Genomic DNA, 19,323 nt, shown 5'->3' with positions numbered 1-19,323 from the left:
ACATACTGTATTTGGTAGACTATTCCAATAGAACTGCAACAAAAATTGCATGCCACTTTTAAAGTCACTGGGTGGTGGCTGTGCAGAGAATTGTGGTGAAAGCACTCTTTTGGGCTAGGTGGGGAAAACTCTGTGACTCCAGCAATTGACTGACAGTGTGGAGGAAGTGTACAGTTAGCCTCGTAGTTCTGACCCAGTGGGGAGGAGCCAAGTCTCCTGATGATGATTAGTGTGCTTTTATGACTGGACTATAGCAGTTGCACCTGTACACACTTTCCACAAAGGAGCATTTGCCTACAAGCATGTCTCAAAGTGTTCTGAGCCATGATTACCATGCTTTCATAATTGGACAGACATCCAGTACAGACAAAGATAAGAGCATATTAGGATGGTATTGGAGCACATAAGATCACCTTTGTCCCTGGGATCCTGTCAGTAGATACTGTGAATAAAATAAGTTTTACATTTAAATAGTGTACTAAAAAGACTTATGGGTTTTCATCAAATCTGGTTATGACAGTAAATACCTATAAGCAAATATAGTAAAATACATTCTCAGCTTAGAATGGGGTACATAAATATGTTATCTATTGAACATAATACCTGTGTATGTGAATGCAGTTTTACCCAATCATAAACCTGTTTTATCTGTGCTCGTTGTCCACCAAATTAAGAGAGTATGTTCCCCTCCCCAATGTTTGAAAGAACCGTGGACATTGGTAACCATGGCCTCATGCCCTTAAGCATTTCAAACTGTTATGTTGCTGCTGTTGCTTCTCTTCCTCCCCCTTCTCCCCTTTCGTCCCCCTTCACTCCCCCCTCCTTTTCCTTCTCCTCCCTCTTTCTCCTCCTCCTCTTTTTTTTTTTTTTCAAGGTAGAATCTTGCTATAGTAGCCCAGGCTGGCCTCAAACTCACAGCAATCCTCCTACTTCTGCCTCCCAAGTGGTGGGATTAAAGGTGTGTGCCACCATGCCAGGCCAGCCCACTTTTTCTCTTCTGATGAATGTTCATCTATAATGAACATGGACTTTAGATTCACATGATTGATTCATCTTAGAAGAACATTTAAATGGGAATTTTAGGGGTTTTTTTTTTGGTTTGTTTGTTTGTTTTTTTCGAGGTAGGGTCTCACTTTGGCTCAGGCTGACCTGGAATTCACTATGTAGTCTCAGGGTGGCCTTGAACTCTCGGCGATCCTCCTACTTCTGCCTCCCGAGTGCTGGGATTAAAGGCGTGCACCACCACGCCTGGCTGAATTTTAGTTTTTTAAATCTTCATTGTAGTATATAAATACAGTAGTTAAAACATCTTAAGTCGTACTTACCCAGCTGGGGAGACAGCATGATCATGAAGATGATTTTCCTGGGGTAGGGCTCACCCATTGCACTCCAAGTGTACTGACCCCTGTAATTGCCCCATATGAGGGAAACATGATTGCATAATTTGTGGTAGTAGGGGACTACATTAGCATTGTCCCCTGAAAACAAAAAGAAAACCTAAAAGTCAGTTATCAAACACCTAGACATAATGAGTGCCTGTTCTATACCAAGCCTGTACCAAGCATGTCATCATGAGTGAGGACAGGCTTTGCTCTATAGAGCTGAGGGGACAGCCAATACCCACACACATCATTATTGATTATTATTATTACTGAATTAGGAAAACCATGAGGAGTGGACTGGCTAGCAGATGGATTCTGGGAGTGGAGGATTATTGGCATGATGTCCAAAGCTCTAAAAGGAGGTTTATTGGAGTAGAAAGCAGAGTAACATCCTCAGGAGAGAGAGCAGCTTGTAGAAATCCTGGGATGAGCCAGGTTAGCGTAAGCCTCCATAGAACTAGATGAAGGCAAGTTAACTGGTATGATCAGGAGGCTGAGATGTGCAGGTGCTAATAGAATGAAGTTGGGCAGGCTGTTGGTAGGCCAGATGTAGTTGAGAATTTTGACCATCTAAAAGCAGTAGGAGACTTTGGGAAGTTAGGCTGGGTGGATACTATCCCATTTTTGCTTTAGAGTGGCTGTGAAGCAAGTGTCAGGGTTTGTTAGAGGAGGGAAAAGGGGATTCCTTCAGGCAACATCTTCATTACCTGGATGTGAGAGTGGGTGGAGGCAGTGTGGAAAATGGATGGATTATAGCATGACAAAATGAGCCAGTATGCTGGGAGAGAAAATGCCATGGCTACTGCTATAGTCAGTCACCAGTAAAACCTTAGAAGCCAAGAAGCAGGCTTCAGGTGTGTTTTGACAACTTTTAGTGAACTTGAAAACTTACAATCTTACCTTTTTTGTTTTTATCTAGTAAACTGAAGTGGGTAGGAGGTTATAGCACAAATCAGAACTATTTCACATTAAAAAAAAAAAGTCTAAGAATGTCTAGCATTGATAGGCAGTGGTTGTTCTTTCTGGGCCACAAAGTTTAATTTGGTTTAACTCTACTGTGGTTGTTACCTTAGTTGTGAATGCTTCTATATAGAATAGCTGTCCTTTGAAGAAAAGGCTTAGCTTCCCCATTATAAAGGAAGAATTGAAACAGAGGAATAAGTTTTATGCTAAAAATCTATGATTCTTTTTTAAAAAATATTTTATTTATTTATTTGCAAGCGAAGAAAGAGCATGCACAAGAGAGAATATGAGGCCTCTAGCTATTGCAAATGAACTCTATATGCATGTGCCACTTTGCATCTGGCTTTATATGGCTTCTAGCCACTGCAAATGAACTCTAGGAATGTGTGCCACTTTGTGCATCTGGCTCTGGGGTATCGAACACAGGCTGTTAGGTTTTGCAGGCAGGTGCCTTAACTGCTCAGCAATCTCTCCAGTCCTGCAATTCTTTTTTATTAAAGCCTAGTCATATGTAGTAGGATAGGAGGGTACTTTTGGACTTGTAAACAAAACAAGAACAATTATTATTTAGTTCTTAGCAACCTTCCCTTAAGTGATATTGTGAATGAAACTATAAATGATATTATGGGATCCAGAAAAAAGAAGTGCTATATATAAGTGTAAACAATATGATTTTTCTCTGGAGGAAAACCCTACTATAGAACTATATAGTCCAAAACAATGCATTTAGTTAACTAAACTTACATAAAAATTTTCAGCTTACTAACATGGCTTCATTTCAAGTACTCATAATTGGTTTGGACAGTACAAATATTGAAATTTCCATTACCATAGAAAGTTCTGGTGTACAGCACAGGTCTGAAACTGACACTGAGACCATCAGGATGTGAGTTCTGAGTCTCCTTCTTGCCACACAAAACATTCTTATTCTCACTTTTCCAGCTTGATTCTGGTTAGCTTGAGTTTATGTTTGTTGCGCTCCTAAGGGACTTTGAGACTACAGGCCCGGTACATGATGCACATAGTTGCAAGAATTCCCAGAAGGTATTGGAGCTGGGAATTGCTTTCCAGATAAGATCAGCAGTTTAGCTTGTTTACAAAGTAGTGGGCAGCCTGTAGGGGCTTGACTTTATAAAAAGGTAGGGATTAAAAATAAAGTCTGGGCTAGTTTTTTCCCTCAAGCCAAAAGTTTCCTGTATATGACCTAAAACCTGTCAAGATTCTTGTTTTGCTTTTACTAACCTTTTCAGCCATTGTCCTTCTCACTACAACATTTCATGTTGGTTTTCAATTTTTTTAATTTATTTGTATTTTTGTTTATTTGAGAGAGAGAGAATGAGAATGAAGATGGTCATGCCAGGGCCTCAGGCCATTGTAGACGCATGCACCACCTTGTGCATTTGGCTTACTTTATACTAGGGAATAGAACCTGGGTTCTTAGGCTTAGAAGGCAAACACCTTAATTTTTAAGCCATCTTTCTAGCGTGGCTAGAAAAACTGGTGTCCTAAAGGTGGAGGTTTGAGCTTAACACTGGGGAACAAGTCTAGAGCCTGTTTCTCTGTATGGGAACTAGAGCTGTTATATTGAGGTTTTTGGCATAAGATGGTAAGTTTGGGTTTAGAACTTCAGAATGAACTATAGGGTAGATGCTGCTGCTGAACCTTTAAAGATTCCCAAGGATATCAGTAGAAGCAACAACTAGAAGATTGAGAATGGGGAGATGGCTTAGTGGATAAAGCACTTGTAACACAAGCATGAGTACCTTAGTTTAGATACCCTAGAATCTATATTATAAAACCAGATAGTGTAGTGGCCAGCTGTAATGCTAGTATACCTGTAGCAGAAGCAGGAGAATGTGCTGACAGCTAGCTTGGAGAATAGAGCAATGAACAACAAGAGACTCCACCTCAAACAAGTTAGAAGCCAAGGACAGATACTCAAAATTTGTCCTCTGACCACACATGCACTGTGGTACATACGTGCCTACACTCACACATGAACATGCTCACAAGAAAATCTCATCCATGTTCAGACAGCACACATTAGGAGACTGTGGCAGTGGTTGAGAACAAAGTCTGAAGATAATCTGAGAGTTTATAGCTAGTGAAGGAGGACAACTTGATCCATGACAACATGTGACTAAGAGAAGTAACTTCTAAGCTATCTTTGGGAAACCCAAGTAGATGTTTATAAATGCTGACTTGAGACTGACTTGTTAAAGTGGCTGCAATCACAACAGAATCCCCTAATACAACATGATGAAGGGCTGGTCTTGTAAGACATTGGTTTCGGAAACACAGTTTATACTAGACTACCCTCTGAAGTAGGTAGTAATAGAAATCAGATGTTTTTAACAGATACAAATTATGGCAAGACTGTGGGCAATTAATTTCTGAAGACAATTCCCATCTATTTAGTTCTTCAATATGTTGCAGATTAGGCTGTCCAGGATTCACACTGCCTGAGTACAAACCCAACCCAGTGGAAGGAGGAGCATCCAAGTCCCTCTTCTTTCCAGATGAAGCCATAAATAAACACCCTCGCTTCGGGTGAGTTTGACTATGTTGAAATGCCCCTCACTCAGCTATCTGCCTTCTGAGAGATGTGTTCTGTCTTGGAATTTCTCTCAAAGACCCCTGAATTCTGACTCTTTTTTTCTCTCTCTCTTTTGTTTGTTTGTTTTTCGAGGTAGGCTCTCACTTTTAGTTCAGGCTGATCTGGAATTAGTGTCAGGGTGGCCTTGAACTCATGGCCATTCTCCTTCAAGCCTCACAAGTGCTAGGATTAAAGACATGCACCACCATACCCAGCTTCTGATTGACTCCTTTGTTAATTCACCAGAGACTGGCTCAACACAACAGCTGTTCAGACATGCTTACATTCACAGAAGCCCACAGCCTATTCATTGGGTTAGATTCATTCATTTTCCAAGTCATTAGTTGCTATCTTCCTCTTTAATGTACAGATTCTTATCAGTCCTGACTCTTCATGCATCTGTATAGGGAAGTTTTTTTAAGTTATTTCCTACCTTTTACCTTTAAGTTACCACTTCTGTCAGCCTATATACTACGAAAACAAGGTCAAGTATGTGCAGCACTTGTTACAAAATAGGTACTTCCTTCTGTTCTATTATCTTCCAGGTTTGTTACAGTTCACAGTTTAATTCTTAGCTTTTAAGTTGCTTCCGGGCTTCTACCAGTTTGGTCTTTCTAGCTTTCCACCCTGAATGCTCACTTATCCTGAGCAGAGGCTCCTGACCCAAAGTTGGGGACACAAGGACTTCTCTGTGTTTATTTCTTTTATTGGCTTCCATTTCTGCTATATGTGTAGTCTTTCAGGGAAAGACAAATATTTCTGAATGTATTTCTCCACCTCAAGTGTTACCATGTAAAGGGAAATAAAAATAATAAGCTGCAAAAGAAAAAGAGATAAACTCTGCTAAAAATCGAAAGCTAGCACCATAGTTGGTCTGAGGAGAAAGGAAGGGTACTTTGACTGATGAGGGTAGGGTTGGGGTGGTTGTAGTGGTGCTGGCATCACAGATAGCATTCTCACCTGAGTCACTGACAGGACAGCAGCAGAGAAAATCACATCATTTCTAATAGCCACGTTAAAATCAGTACATTCATCTAGTTTTGTATTTTATTTGACCTCATCCATCCAAAATGTTTTTTTAATGTGTAATAAATATTTAGAAAATTTAAAAAATTTTTCCTTTGTGTTTTTAAAATCTAGTATATATACACCCTCACAATGTGTTTGGATTAGGAGTAGTTACATCAAAGTGCTCAGGGCCACACTGTGCCCAGCAGGTCTTCAGGATAAGTATTGGTGCTGCATATTTAGAGAAGGGTGGGGCAACATACTGAGGCCTAAGAGATACCTGGGGATAATGAATACTCAAACATGACTAAACTCATTGTTTACATGGAAGTGTTAGAAACAGAGTGAGCCAGGGCCATAGCAAGCCTTGAACACCCCCCGCACTTGATTTCCAGCTAAGCAACAGGTAGCAAGGGAAGCACAGAAGAAAGAATGATTTCTACACAAGAGCCAAACAGTTGATCTTAATGCTAAAGCTTCTTTCAGCACATCCCCTTAGAGTGCCATGGCATGTCTACTATATGTAGCATTGTCTTAGAGTATTAGTTTGAGGTAGGATTTTGTTTTGTTCCTTTCTTGTGCTTAAGTTCTTTAACATGACTATATTTTGATGTTTGATTGTTTTAGTACCCTAACAAGAAATATTCGGCATAGGAGAGGAGAAAAGGTTGTCATCAATGTGCCAAGTAAGTCTGTGGGGAGAAGGGGAGGAGAACTTGTTGAATAATTGTAGTCCTTGACTCTCAAGCATTTCCTTTTTGTTTTTATTAATAATACAGTATTTAAAGACAAGAACACACCATCTCCATTTGTAGAAACATTTCCTGAAGATGAGGAAGCAGCAAAGGCTTCTAAGCCAGATCATATTTACATGGATGCCATGGGATTTGGGATGGGCAATTGCTGTCTTCAGGTATTGTGTCCATCATATGTCCTGTTCCATTTCTAGTTATTAATGTCTTTCTAGATGTATGCTTCCTGGTTTAAAAAAAATCACCTTTTAATCAGGTTAAAATAGTAGCTAGGGTATCTTTCTGAACAATGAGATTATTTTAGTGAATTCACTTGAAACCTTTTCTTGACCAAAAACATCCAGGGGAAAGATTGTTTGGGTTTTAAATTTTTATATTTGTACAAAGCCACCTAGTCCTATAAAAGAATATTTAATATCCTGGGTTTGCTTTTCCTGTGGCTAAGTTACAAGTTACACATGAGGTAAAATAGCACTTCTTATTTATTACTTTAATATTTTTTTTCTGTGCCTGATTAAAGTACTGTTGCACCTGGCTGTGATTGTGCATAGGCTCACTCAGCACCTGAGCTGGAGAGCACAGAGCCCACTGTGTGTGTAGATTGTCACTATTCAGGTATTTGGCTGCTTCCCTTCTTTGGCTCATGTGCTAACACTAGGCTACAGCCTAATGTCTAATGGCTCTCAGCAAAGGCCATGAAAGCTGCTGCTGTTCTCCCATGACTGCAACATATTCTCCTGTATATACCCCTAAACTATTGTCAAAACTATAGATAATCCAGATTGAATCCTCTTCAGATTGTTCTATTCTGACCATATCTATAATATGGCCAAGGATAAGTGGTTTTTATGTTTCCCCTGTGTAGATGGGTATTATAAAGATTTGTGGCTTCCGAATAGACATGGGCCAGTAAGTGTCCTGAGAAATGTTCACACTCGGGCTGGAGAGATGGCTTAGTGGTTAAGGTGCTTGCCTGTGAAGTGTAGGGACCATGTTCAATTCTCCAGATCCCACATAAGCCAGACACACAAGGTGACATCATGGACATAGTTGTTTTTTTCTTTTTTTTTAATTTAAGAAAATCATGTGGCTTCAAAATTGAGTTCTAAGTAAATTTTAGATTGGATTTCTAACATCTACTTTTCTTATTTTCCTCCTTTTTATCTGTTGTCAGTTTCATAGTACCGTTCCTCTTTTCTGGATGCCTTAAGGGGACAAAACATCATTTTTAAGATGTAGAGCTGTATTTTTCTTTTCCCACCAAAATCAATATCCGTTTGTATTTTGCTTGACCTGATGACATGCATTATCAGCTCTAGCATGAAGAATGTGGTTACTAAATTTACTTAAATTGATAGGCAAATTCCAGTTGCTATTTTTCTTAGGCAGACTCCTCTGGAGGTAGCTTTTTCAGGCTTTGCTATGAATCACCTGGTGTTTCTTGGGCCACTAAGACAAACTCATCAAAATCTGGGAAGGAAAATGTTCTCTATAGTATCTTTGAAAAACCAGAAAAAGTATCACACAATAACATCTAAAAGTCACAAAAAGGACCTAGATAAATTAAGAAAACAAATTCATCTTCAACAGGATTCACCAAGGAATATTAGGGTATTTTCAGTCTCAGTCCCTTGTTATTTGGCTTTCAAGTATCTCAATGTATTTTTGCCCATTTGTTCTTTTTAACCCTGTTGTCTTCATGATACTAAGCAGTAAGATACTGTTCCACATACCTGAGATAGGGAATGGCAATATAGGTCCTCCTAGGGCTCACACAGTGCTGGGACCTCAACAGATAAGCAATTTGTCTGGCTATTATCCCACAGGATACTATGCATCCTGGCGGAATGGATGACCTCACTGCTGGCCCTCCTTAATTTGTATTGTAGCCTCTGAAACTTATTTTTCCTTAACTGCTATGACACAGCTCTTCTCTCTATTGATTAATCTGTAATGGATAGTTAATTGTCCCCACTTTTAACTGAAGTAGGGTGCTGATATAAGCATTAACATGGAAACTATAGGAAAATTAGGTCAACAAATTATTTAACTGTTTTCTGTAGTTAGTTGCCACGCTAACATGAAACACAGCTATAATTCAGCAGTGGGTCTCGCAGGGAAGTTGTGTCAAAGGAAAGTGGAGATGTAGCTAAACTTGATCTTCACAGATTGAGGTTCTTAACAATAAGCATACTCATTTAGCTGCTATTAGTTCCAGGAGTACACATATGAGTTATTTCCTGCCCCAAGCTATCATTATTGACTAGCAGGGATGGAGGAATTTAGAACTGTTCCCACTTGTAGTTGCAACACTGCTGATGCAGATATAAAGGTGTTCTAGCCCTTCTGCTATCACCAACACCCATTGTCATGGAAGCAGGCATGACTTTACTTTCATGTTTTTTTGTTGTTGGTGGTGGTGTTTTGGTGGGGGTTGCAGGTTACTATTTTAGAAGACTGTGTTAACCAATTATGTAAAATTTTTTCAATTTTTCTGTATCCTCCTTGCCTTTGGCTGAGGCTTCCTGGATGGTCTTCAGAATATTATGTTATGTACTTCTCAATTTTTTTATCCAGCTCAGATTTTGCCTGTGGACTCCAGCCTTAAGAGAGCACTCACAGGTTGTTTGTTACAGTCAGGTTTGCATTGCTGGTAGAAATCACCCAACTAAGAGCAGCTTGTGGGAAAAAGAGGTTGATTTGGCTTACAGGCTTGAGGGGAAGCTCCACAATGGCAGGAAAAATGATGACATGAGCAGAGGGTGGACATCACCCCCTGGCCCGCATAAGGTGGACAAGCAGGAACAGGGGAGTGTGCCAAATACTGGCATGGGGAAACTGGCTATAACACCCATAAGCCCACCCCCAATAGACTCCCTCTAAGAGGCATTAATTCCCAAATCTCCATCAACTGGAAACCTAGCGTTCAGAACACCTGAGTTTATGGGGGACACCTGAATCAAACCACCACATTGTCCCTTGAATCTATTAGCTCATTATGTCATAGCACCTCTTTTTCCCTAACTTTTTCCTACATGTCCTAAGAACACTCAGATCTAAATTTGAGTTTTCTCACATGCTCTGTCCCACTGGCCCTGAAAGCCTGCTGCTTTGATTCTGGTAAGCCACATCTGCCAACCCTCAACTTTTCCTTCTTTATAGCTCAGTGATTTTTTCATTGCTTTTTGTCTCATCATCCCTCCTGAGCTTTTCCATATTGCCACTGGTATACTTTGAAAGCTGACTTTAGAAGATTGTGGCAGCACAGGCCTCCCATGAAATTGCTAAACAAAGGATCAGGAGTTTAAGTCCAACCTGGGATACACACTTACCTAATCCAGTTCCTTGTCCCTGACCAGAATCCTTCAAAATCAAACCCATAAACACCAGCACCCTCAAAAGCTGCCTTTAATGTCACAAAATAGCCCTTAGTTAGCTGAAACTATATGGAGTTATAAAAAGAAATAAGAGGAGGAAATGTCTAGCTGAACTTAACTGTGTCTTACTTATAAGTTGTACATATATACTAGTGCATGATTAAATACTATTTTCTGGTTAAATTCATCCAGTCACAACTCATGCATTAAGTGTTGTCATCAGTGAGGTGGTGACCTTGCTCCCTTTTTCTTTTTCCTTGTTTTTTTGTTTTGTTGTGCTTTGCTTTTCGAGGTAGGATTTCACACTAACTCAGGCTGACTTGGAATTCCCTATGTAGTCTCAGGGTGGCCTTGAACTCATGATGATCTTCCTACCTCTGCCTTCCAAATGCTGGGATTAAAGGCATGTACCACCATACCTGGCTTTTGCTCCCTTTTTCTTTGTTTACTTCCCTTCTCAGACTTTACTGCTTATGGAACCTACTAATGACTTTTTTTTTGTTAATAGTTTGCATTCTTAAACAGGTGACATTCCAAGCCTGCAGCATATCTGAGGCCAGGTACCTTTATGATCAGTTGGCCACTATTTGTCCTATTGTTGTAAGTAAAAATGACATCTTATTTACAAATATACCTTTGTAGAGAATAAGACTACATGTGCAGAGTTTGCTGAGGGTGTTCTACTTAAGTCCAGCTAGAATTTCATTGAGGAATGAACTAATTTAAATAATGTGAATGAACTCCAGATACATGTTCCACCTTGTGCATCTGGCTTACCTGGGTCCTGGGGAATTGAACCTGGGTCCTTTGGCTTTGTAGGCAAGTCCCCTAACTGCTAAGCCATCTCTCCAGCCCAAATAACTGCTGTTTTCCTTCTCCTATCATGTCCTCACATTGTAGAGGGGTGATTTAAATGAATTAAGTCCAGGAATTAGGGTTGTTTCTCATGCATTTCATTTATAGAAGTACATATGTCAGAACCCTTGTGATTGTATAACATAATTGCTTTTGACTAGAAAAATGAGTGCATGAAACACGTTTAATCATGTAAGTGACAATTTGAACTGCCACACTGACTTTTATTTTTTCATAGATGGCTTTGAGTGCTGCATCTCCGTTTTACCGAGGCTATGTGTCAGACATCGATTGTCGCTGGGGAGTGATTTCTGCATCTGTAGATGATAGAACACGGGAGGAGAGAGGACTGGAGGTGGGAATGGTTTTCCCTAGTAGCTCTTTAAATCAATCAGATAAACTGGGGTTATTTTAGCCAATTGAGATTTTGCAGTCTCCTTGAGTGGGTAGTCACATATAGAACAAAAACATTATATGCTTGTCTTCTCCTTGTTTGGGGTGGATATGTGGAGAGTGTGGTGTGGTTTGCTTTGAATTGGGAGTCAATTTTTATAATTTGTTGAAATCTGTTAGTTGTAGCTTTTTAAAATATTAGTACCCATTTTCTGTATTCTGGAAGTCACAGCTGATGCTATTTTACCAGAAGGCTTCTGGAAATAACATGAGTAGTTTGTATATGACGCTTTCTGCTGTGAAAGCATAATTTCTATCAGATACAACTTTTCCATAGAAAGGGCCAGGCTTTGCCTAGTTGAATTGTAACTCTACATCTCTCCAACCAGGAGTGTGCACCACACCATCCATTGAGCCCGTCCTACCCTTTTAAATGAGAATCTCCAAGACAAGGAACTGGCTGGACACAGATTTTTTTTTAATATTTATTTATTTATTTCAGAGAGAGAGAGAGAAGATGGGTATGCCAGGGCCTGACACATGTGCCACCTTGTATATCTGGCTTACATGGGTCCTGGGGAATTGAACCTTTGGCTTTGCAGGAAAGTGTGTTAACCACTAAGCAATCTCTCCAGCACACAGACATTTTTTTTTAATTTTTTTGTTTGTTTGTTTATTTTCGTTCATTTATTTGAGAGCGACAGAGAGAGAGAGAATGGATGTGCCAGGGCCATCAGCCACTGCAAACAAACTCCAGATGCGTGCTCCCCCTTGTGCACCTGGCTTTCGTGGGTCCTGGGGAATTAAGCCTTGAACCGGGGTCCTTAGGCTTCTCAGGCAAGCGCTTAACCACTAAGCCAACTCTCCAGCCCACACAGATATTTTAAAAGAGGCTCCTGCAAGTGATTCTGTTGACCTAAACTTTTTTTTTCTAGTCCTTGGATAATTATTCACAAAATTTGGATATATTGTCTAAATGGAAATAAACATGCTCTTATATACTAATATTATAAAGTATATTTTATAAAATCACATGGGGTGTTAATTTTAGATCTATTTATGTGGCATTCATTCATATTTTTCTATTTTAGCCTCTGAAGAACAATAGCTATAAAATTAGTAAATCCCGATATGATTCAATAGACAGCTACTTATCTAAGTGTGGTGAGAAGTACAATGACATCGACTTGACCGTAGACAAAGCAATCTATGAGCAGCTCTTGCAGGAAGGTGAGAATCCCTTCCACATTTCTAGGTTTGATTGAATGAACCCTTTTTTGTTCTTAAAAGCACTTTTAAGCTTTTTTGCTGACTCCTGGTCTGGTTTCTGTTTTTAGTGTGAAGTCTCTAACTTTTCTTATGAGGCTGCTTGTTCCTAAAGTTTCAAGTTCCAAATACTTGTGAGACCTTCTTGACTTTTAGCAAAAGGAACTTACTTTGAAGCTCTGTATCTAGGTCCACACCAGTGCCCCAGCAGACATTGGGTAAGGAGTGAGTAAACTCTGACTCTTCCCCAGTGTCCATAGGATAAAATCCTGGGCAAGGTGAGAACCCTGAATAACCCAGCCATTCCTAAGCTTCTAGATACTCTTTCTTCAAACTGTGGACTTAAAGTTCTGAGTGCTGTCTTTGCTAGTCCCATGTGGTCTGTCTTTGCAGGCATTGATCATCTTCTGGCCCAGCACGTTGCTCATCTCTTTATTAGAGACCCGCTGACCCTGTTTGAAGAGAAAATCCACCTAGATGATGCCAATGAGTCTGATCACTTTGAGGTATCTCCTCTTCTAAATGCATTTCATTTCACCAACTGCAAGGTGGAATATCAGCCATTTTATCGCTGCTGTGAACTGCAAGATGGCGTATCAGCCATTTTCTTGCTGCTGTGACCAGAAGCAACCAAGGAAGGAAAGGGCTACTTTTGGCTTCATTTATGTCTCAAGGTGAGAATAGCTCATCAGGACAGGAAGACCATGGCCTACCAGCTCCTCATTTTGTAGTTAGTAAGCAGTGAATAAGAAGGAAGTAGGGCTAGACTATAAAACCTTTATGTTCTGGGCTGGAGAGATGGCTTAGCCATTAAGGCCCTTGCCTGCAAAGCCAAAGAACCCAGATTCAATTCCTCAGGACCCATGTAAGCCAGATGCACAAGGTGGCACATGTGTCTGGAGTTCGTTTGCAGTGGCTAGAGGCCCTGGCCTGCCTATTCTCTCTCTCTCTGTCTCTCTCCCCCTCTGTCCCTCCCTCCCTCCCTCCTTCCCTCTCTCTATCTGCCTCTCTCTCTCAAGTGAATAATAAAATTTAAAAAAAGTAAAATAAAACTTTCTGTTCTGCTTTCAGTGATCTACTTTTTCCAGCAAGGCTTCCACCTCCTAAAAGTTCTACAGCTTTCCCAAACTGCACCACCATCTGGGGACTAAGTGTTCAAACTCATAAGCATATGAGAGATATTTTACATTGTAATCACAGCAGGCAGTTTTCTTTACCTGTAAGCTTAGTGACAGTAGAAATCTGCTTTATATTACCTGTGTAGTAAACAACCAATGAAAATTAAAAATTGATTTAAACTACCATTTTTAAAAATGATTCTTTACTGGTTGTATCTTTAATTTCACCTTTTTTTGTCCAGTGTTTTCTCTTATAATGATGAAAAGATTAAACACAGCCTACTCAAAAATAACCTATATATCTACTTAGTACTATCTCACTTGCTGTTTTGGTTTCCTAACAGGTCACACTCAAGAAAATCTTCAGTTTTACCATATTGTATGTTTGTTAATTGGAAAGTATTTGGCATGGAAAGTTAACATTGTTCTTCTTAAACACAAGTCATACTTTTTTTTAATGTGTGAAAAGGTGGTTTTAGCCTTTGCTTTCTTATTGTTTCAGAATATTCAGTCCACAAATTGGCAGACAATGAGATTTAAGCCCCCTCCTCCAAACTCAGATATTGGATGGAGAGTAGAGTTCCGACCCATGGAGGTGAGACATGTATATTAACAGGAAGTGATTAGAAGATCTTCTTCTGACTACCCACCACACTTCTGATGTTCTTCTCAGAAGGCTCTTAAGTTTATTATAAAGCAATATGAATCCAAAAGCCCAGGGGAGGGATCAATGTTTAAAGGCTTGCTTGCAAAGCCTGTTGGCCTTCAACTCCCCATTACTCACACAAGCTGGACATAAAAGGTAACACAAGCATCCGATGTTTGTTTGCAATAGCAATAGGCCCTGGCATGCTTACACACACACATATGTAAATAGTAATTTTTTTTAAAAGGAAGAGTTGATTTCCTGAGCATGAATATGGGTAGAGGATTTCTGACCTTAAGTGAGGAGGAAAAGATAACTTGGGAATGTCACAGTCAGAAGTGGTTGGAGTGCAAGAGCAGAGCCATGCAGCTGGTCCCTGACATCTCTGTCCTTACCTAGGTGCAGTTAACAGACTTTGAGAATTCTGCATATGTGGTGTTTGTAGTACTGCTCACCAGGGTAATCCTTTCATACAAATTGGATTTTCTCATTCCGCTGTCAAAGGTAAGGGTGGGTTTCCTAATAGCGGAGGGCAGGGTATCTGTAGATGTATTTATTTGTTCATCTCCAGTCTGTCTTTATGCAGTTATTACTCACTAGGATAAACTGCTTCTGCCTTCACCTTGGTTTTACACTTAAACCTATACTTTATTTTTAGAGGTTTTCTATTCAAGGTGATGGCAAGAGGCAGTCTCACAAACTGATATCATCTATTCAAATGTATCCCATTTGGATTACATTGTTAAAAATAGGATGGCAGGATGAAGGAGAGTACCTTGTAGAATTCAGGAAATGGTCTCAGTATAACAAAACTTGAGACATTTGTATAGGATGTAAATGGCATTAGACTTTAGGAAAAACAAATGAACTGACAGGCCCAACTTCAACAAGACTAGGGAAGAAGCTTTCTGGAAGATTGCCAGCAGTGTTTTGTATCATCTTCTCTCCCAGAGGCCACCAAGCTATTAGGCACTTGGCAGGCCTTGAGAAAGTCAAGGTGTTGGGTTGTTGGGTCATGGTCTTTTTGACACAGGATTTAGTGGGAAAGACTGATAAGTAATGTGAGGGTTCTGCTTCCCTGGGCTCCTGCTAGGGATTCAGAACAGAGAAGGCAAATTAGAGCAGCCTGTCATAGCCAAATTAGAAGGAAGCACAAAGGTGTTCATTCTAGCCTCTGTTCCTTCCCTCCCCTCCCCCACAAGTGATTTTCCATCTTGTATATGTGTCTTCTTTCATGCACACCCTTGAGGGAGTCTGACTGTTCCCTGGTCTGCCTGCTTATCACATCCAGGCTGAAAATGACCTGATTTCTTTTCTCCCTTAGGTTGATGAAAACATGAAAGCAGCACAGAAGCGTGATGCTGTCTTGCAAGGGATGTTTTATTTCAGGAAAGATATTTGTAAAGGTAGCACATTCTCTTGAGTTTATTGGGTCAGCTTATGCTGTGACGTGCTGCTAAACTCCTTTGCACTCTCATTGGCAGGTGGCAGTACTGTGGTGGATGGGTGTGGCAAGGCCCAGGCCAGCTCAGAGCTGGCCGCAGAGGAATATACCCTCATGAGCATAGACACCATCATCAATGGGAAGGTAGGGCCTGCACAGCGCCCCTGATATGTGCACCAGCTGGCAGGAAGTTTACATATGTCTACTTCTTGTAGGAAGGTGTGTTTCCTGGACTCATCCCCATTCTAAACTCTTACCTTGAAAATATGGAAGTGGATGTGGACACCAGATGTAGTATTCTGAACTACTTAAAGCTAATTAAGAAGAGAGCATCTGGTATGATAACTTTTTCCTTTTCTGATTTCTTCATCCAACTCTTACCCTATCAGTTCTGTAACCATGAAAGTATACTGTAGTCTCAGTGCAGTTTTTCTTACATTTTAATAAGTGAAATTAGATACATTTTATGATCTTTCAATCACAGTTTAAATGAGGGGAACTCTTTTTTTCTTACTAGTTTGTAAAATAGTGATGCATTAAGCTCTGTGGCATCCTGGATGAAGTGTGGTGTCTGCAGTGCCTATATGTCATTCATGTCTGTGTGTGTCCTTTGCATGTCATCATATGCTCTCCAATTGGGCTGAGTACTCCTAAGGTCACTTCAAGGAAGCGACACACCTCCCTCTATAGTGAACATACCAAGGATCCTCTTTCTATGATAGTCTTGAGGAGGCCACATTTATAGTTCCTAATTGCTACTCACACAGTAAGCCTATCATCTGTTAAGGAAAAATCACAGTAATACTATACTGACATGCTATTTGACTTGAGTCTTCTGTGAACTTCTCAAGTCACAAAGGATCATTTGTAAAACCCATTATCATCCTTAAAATGGCATGTCTGTAGTTCCCCTCTTTATTCTTACTACTTAATATTTTCTCTGCCTCTTGGATCAGAGACCATTGAGAGAACCCTACAGTCCTTTCAGGTGGTCCCATAACAGCATCATTTGTAGCCTTAGCCCTCTAGTGAATGGGGGGGAAATATGTTCTTGTCATAGGTACTGGCTTCTTCTATCCCTTAGCACTGGCAGTGCCACTATATGGGTAGCATGTAAAGAACACCATAGAAACTGAACGTGTATGTGCTCGTTGCCTGCCTGAACCTACCATTCTTCCCCAAGGGGAATTCTTGTTTTTAAACATTTATTTATATTTCTTTATTTGAGAGAGATAACCGGTGCTCCAGGGCCTCCAGCCACTGAAAATGAGTTCCAGATGCATACGCCACCATGTGCATTTGGCTTACGTGGGTTCTGGGGAATTGAACTTAGGTCCTTAGGCTTTGCAGCCTTAACCACTAAGCTCTCTCTCCAGCCCAAGGAATTCTTTTTTTCTTCTTTTTTTGCAGTACTGATTGAACCTAGGGCCTTGCACATATGAAGCAAGCACTCTGCCACTGAGCTACATCTCCAGGAGGAATTCTTTTAAACATTGTGAAAGATATGTTTCCCACCTCTTCTACATGGCTAAATTAACAAGTCCTGATTTATTTTTAGAGATGCATGTGCAAATCATCAAATACTAATTTATTTTTTTACCTACGTCTGTTGCCCTAATTTTTTTTCAGGAGAACTAATGACCGTTGCCAAATGGATGAGAGAGTTTATTGCACACCATCCTGACTATAAGCAAGACAGTATAATAACTGATGAAATAAACTACAGCCTTCTTTGGAAATGTAACCAGATTGCAAATGAATTATGTGAATGTCCAGAGTTACTTGGATCAGCATTTAGGAAAGTAAAAGACAGTGGAAGTAAAACTGACTCTTCTAAATAGACATCCTACAGAAATAAAAATGCATCACTGATTTATGGAAGAATTGACTGCAGTATTGACTCTCAAGTTGGCAAGACCAAATGATAGGTCTGCAGTATTGCCTGGATCAGTAGCCAGAAAGTGGTTAAAGGCTTCCTTGTATAGGGAAATCTCAAATTTATACAGTGCACCTGTACATAGTAAAGTATTTTTATGATTAACAGTGTATTTTAATAACATGTCTGAAGTCATTGTGAGGCTTATACATGTTTGAATTCACTCTGGAGCAACTACTGTCTAAGCAGTTTGTAAATGAGAGGTAATTGTACAATATATACATTCCAGAATTTTAAATGTTTACTGTAAATCTTCCTTTAAAGACTACTTGGGACTTGATTCACTTTACTTTAAAAACATTTTTTTCTGAATGTTTTTTGAGTCAACTCCTTTGTTGACTATGTAAAATCACTGGAATCCATTGAAGCCCTTCAAGGGTAAGGCACCTTACCTATGATGTTTCTTTTGCAATGGAGTAGCTAACCACTTGGTTACTTGCCCTGAGCTTTCACATTGAATTGAATTCTGATAGCTGTTGTCAAAGAAACTCCTTCTGTATATTTTTTAATTTGTTGATTAACTCATGAATTAGAAAGGAGACTAATGATTTTGTTTCAGCTCATTCTTCTTTTGTGCATACTAAAAGCACTGTCAACAATGGTACCTGCTCTTCTATTGTGGCCCATTACTCTGGTTGCTGCTGTATCATTAAATTGTTAAATCAAGTGCAGTTGCTGACTTTGTTTTGTTACTCTTTCTCTAATTTTCACTTTGATGGGCTATCATTGAAAAGCCATTTGTTACAAATTTTACTTGGGGAATATTCTACATTCTGTTTGCTTTGTCTATACAACTCACAAATCATGAAAAGCACTAATTTTTTTTGAATCAGGACCCTAAATTATAAATAATTTTAGTTTCAGATAATTGTTACAGCTTTATGTTGAAAATTTTCCCTGTTGGTTAACTCAGTTTTAACTGCTTCTGGAATAAATGTCTATTGTAGATTATGCAAACCATTGCAGGCATAAATACTGAAACTGTAATACTAATTTTGAGAGATTGCAATAAATCTGTTTCAGTTCAAAACTCCTTATGTCTCCTTTGCAGTTTGCTTATGCAAATCAGGCTTTAAAAAGTAAACAAATTATTGTGATATGAGGAAATAAGAGTGGAATTAGTATTAAAATTCTTGACTGTGTATGAGTTCTGCAATTAAAAAGATAATAGTTAAGTGGTTTTTTTTATTAAGTCATATTTTATAAAATTATTTCACCATTATAATGCTCAGATGCTTTTAGGTGGAAGCATAATAATGAAAAAGCACAGATGCCTTCTCTCCTTCAGCTGCTTACCTCCCCAGGTTAACAGGCCTGGAAGTATGACTGCTTTGCCTTAGAAAGTGATTTTTTTAACTTCCAACTACTGCTGTTCTGAGTATCATTGGTGACATGGAAAATGTAGCATATTTTCAGGGTTGTATACAGCTCAGCTAGGGACACCTAGACTGAATCAGCAAGCCCTGCAGAGATCTGTGTCATCCTGTGTCTATGGATCAGTATGTATGCACCCCTACCACACACATCAAGTGAAGGGTTAGTTGCCTTCCCTAAAAACTAGAGGGAATTAAACAGTTAATAACTAGC

At 39.6% G+C, this 19,323-nt stretch overlaps 1 protein-coding gene and 1 non-coding gene across 3 annotated transcripts in view; both read left to right on the top strand.

The window, feature by feature from the left end:
- Positions 1-18,769, top strand: part of Gclc (glutamate-cysteine ligase catalytic subunit) — a 46,045-nt gene extending 27,276 nt beyond the window's left edge. Inside the window, exons 4-16 of one of the 2 annotated variants that reach the window (XM_045160295.1) lie at positions 4,782-4,895; positions 6,577-6,635; positions 6,729-6,862; positions 10,604-10,678; positions 11,172-11,288; positions 12,418-12,556; positions 12,986-13,098; positions 14,213-14,305; positions 14,756-14,860; positions 15,681-15,729; positions 15,841-15,944; positions 16,016-16,136; positions 17,430-18,769. In XM_045160295.1, coding sequence (XP_045016230.1) covers positions 4,782-4,895; positions 6,577-6,635; positions 6,729-6,862; positions 10,604-10,678; positions 11,172-11,288; positions 12,418-12,556; positions 12,986-13,098; positions 14,213-14,305; positions 14,756-14,860; positions 15,681-15,729; positions 15,841-15,944; positions 16,016-16,136; positions 17,430-17,641 — 1,435 coding nt within the window. In that variant the 3' untranslated portion in view covers positions 17,642-18,769. Of the gene's footprint in view, positions 1-4,781; positions 4,896-6,576; positions 6,636-6,728; positions 6,863-10,603; positions 10,679-11,171; positions 11,289-12,417; positions 12,557-12,985; positions 13,099-14,212; positions 14,306-14,755; positions 14,861-15,680; positions 15,763-15,840; positions 15,945-16,015; positions 16,137-17,429 lie in introns of both variants that reach the window. The other variant, XM_004660500.3, reaches the window with a different exon arrangement.
- LOC123464318 lies at positions 1,318-1,481 on the top strand. The gene has a single exon (XR_006639543.1). It is a non-coding gene; the product is annotated as a U1 spliceosomal RNA (small nuclear RNA).
- Positions 18,770-19,323: the final 554 nt, after the last annotated feature.

Source organism: Jaculus jaculus, chromosome 10 (genome assembly GCF_020740685.1).
Source record: "Jaculus jaculus isolate mJacJac1 chromosome 10, mJacJac1.mat.Y.cur, whole genome shotgun sequence".
Lineage (NCBI taxonomy): Eukaryota > Metazoa > Chordata > Mammalia > Rodentia > Dipodidae > Jaculus > Jaculus jaculus.
Note: the sequence above shows the minus strand (reverse complement) of the source record. Positions and strands in the feature narration are given on the sequence as shown.